The sequence below is a fragment of the Perca flavescens genome, chromosome 7 (assembly GCF_004354835.1).
Source record: "Perca flavescens isolate YP-PL-M2 chromosome 7, PFLA_1.0, whole genome shotgun sequence".
In the NCBI taxonomy this organism is placed as follows: Eukaryota; Metazoa; Chordata; class Actinopteri; order Perciformes; family Percidae; genus Perca; species Perca flavescens.
The window spans coordinates 38954312-38954880 of NC_041337.1; the positions used below are offsets into that span (position 1 = coordinate 38954312).

Sequence of the window (569 nt, forward strand, 5' to 3'; positions counted from 1 at the left end):
CCGCTCAAAGGACGGACTTCTTCTCTCCTGCAGCCAATCATTGCCATGCGGGAGCATCTGCAGCCAATCATTGCCATGCGGGAGCATCTGTAGCCAATCGCTGCCATGCGGGAGCATCTGCAGCCAATCGCTGCCATGCGGGAGCATCTGTAGCCAATCATTGCCATGCGGGAGCATCTGTAGCCAATCGCTGCCATGCGGGAGCATGGTACCGTGTTACCAAACGCTGGAGGTGCTCGGCTCGGCGATCAGACCCTCCGCGATCAGGACCCCAGGCTGCGTTGGCGTCACATCGCCGTCCGCAGCGCGCCGACGGTGCTCAACGCAAGAAGCGTGAAACAGCTTTTAGTCTTCAACAGAGTTTTAAAAGAGTCCACAGAGAAGTGCTACTACCTGGATGTTACCACAGCTTTCACCACTCAGGGTGCAACAGTTAGGGGAAGATAAACGCCTCTTTGGGCCAGGAAACAGAACAGCCCATTGGCCCGTTGGGGCGTCATCGTGTCATCATTTCATCTGGCCAATCAACAGCTGAGTTGGTAAATTAATGCGTTTGATGATTTTTTCAA

The 569-nt window shown here is 54.5% G+C and overlaps 1 protein-coding gene across 1 annotated transcript in view; it reads right to left on the reverse strand.

Annotated features, from left to right (window-relative positions):
- Positions 1–197, reverse strand: part of LOC114558611 (uncharacterized) — an 11257-nt gene extending 11060 nt beyond the window's left edge. The window contains exon 1 of the mRNA XM_028582675.1: positions 2–197. Within this exon, the coding sequence (XP_028438476.1) occupies positions 2–197 (196 nt within the window). The remainder of the gene's footprint in view (position 1) is intronic.
- Between the last annotated feature and the right edge of the window lie 372 nt (positions 198–569).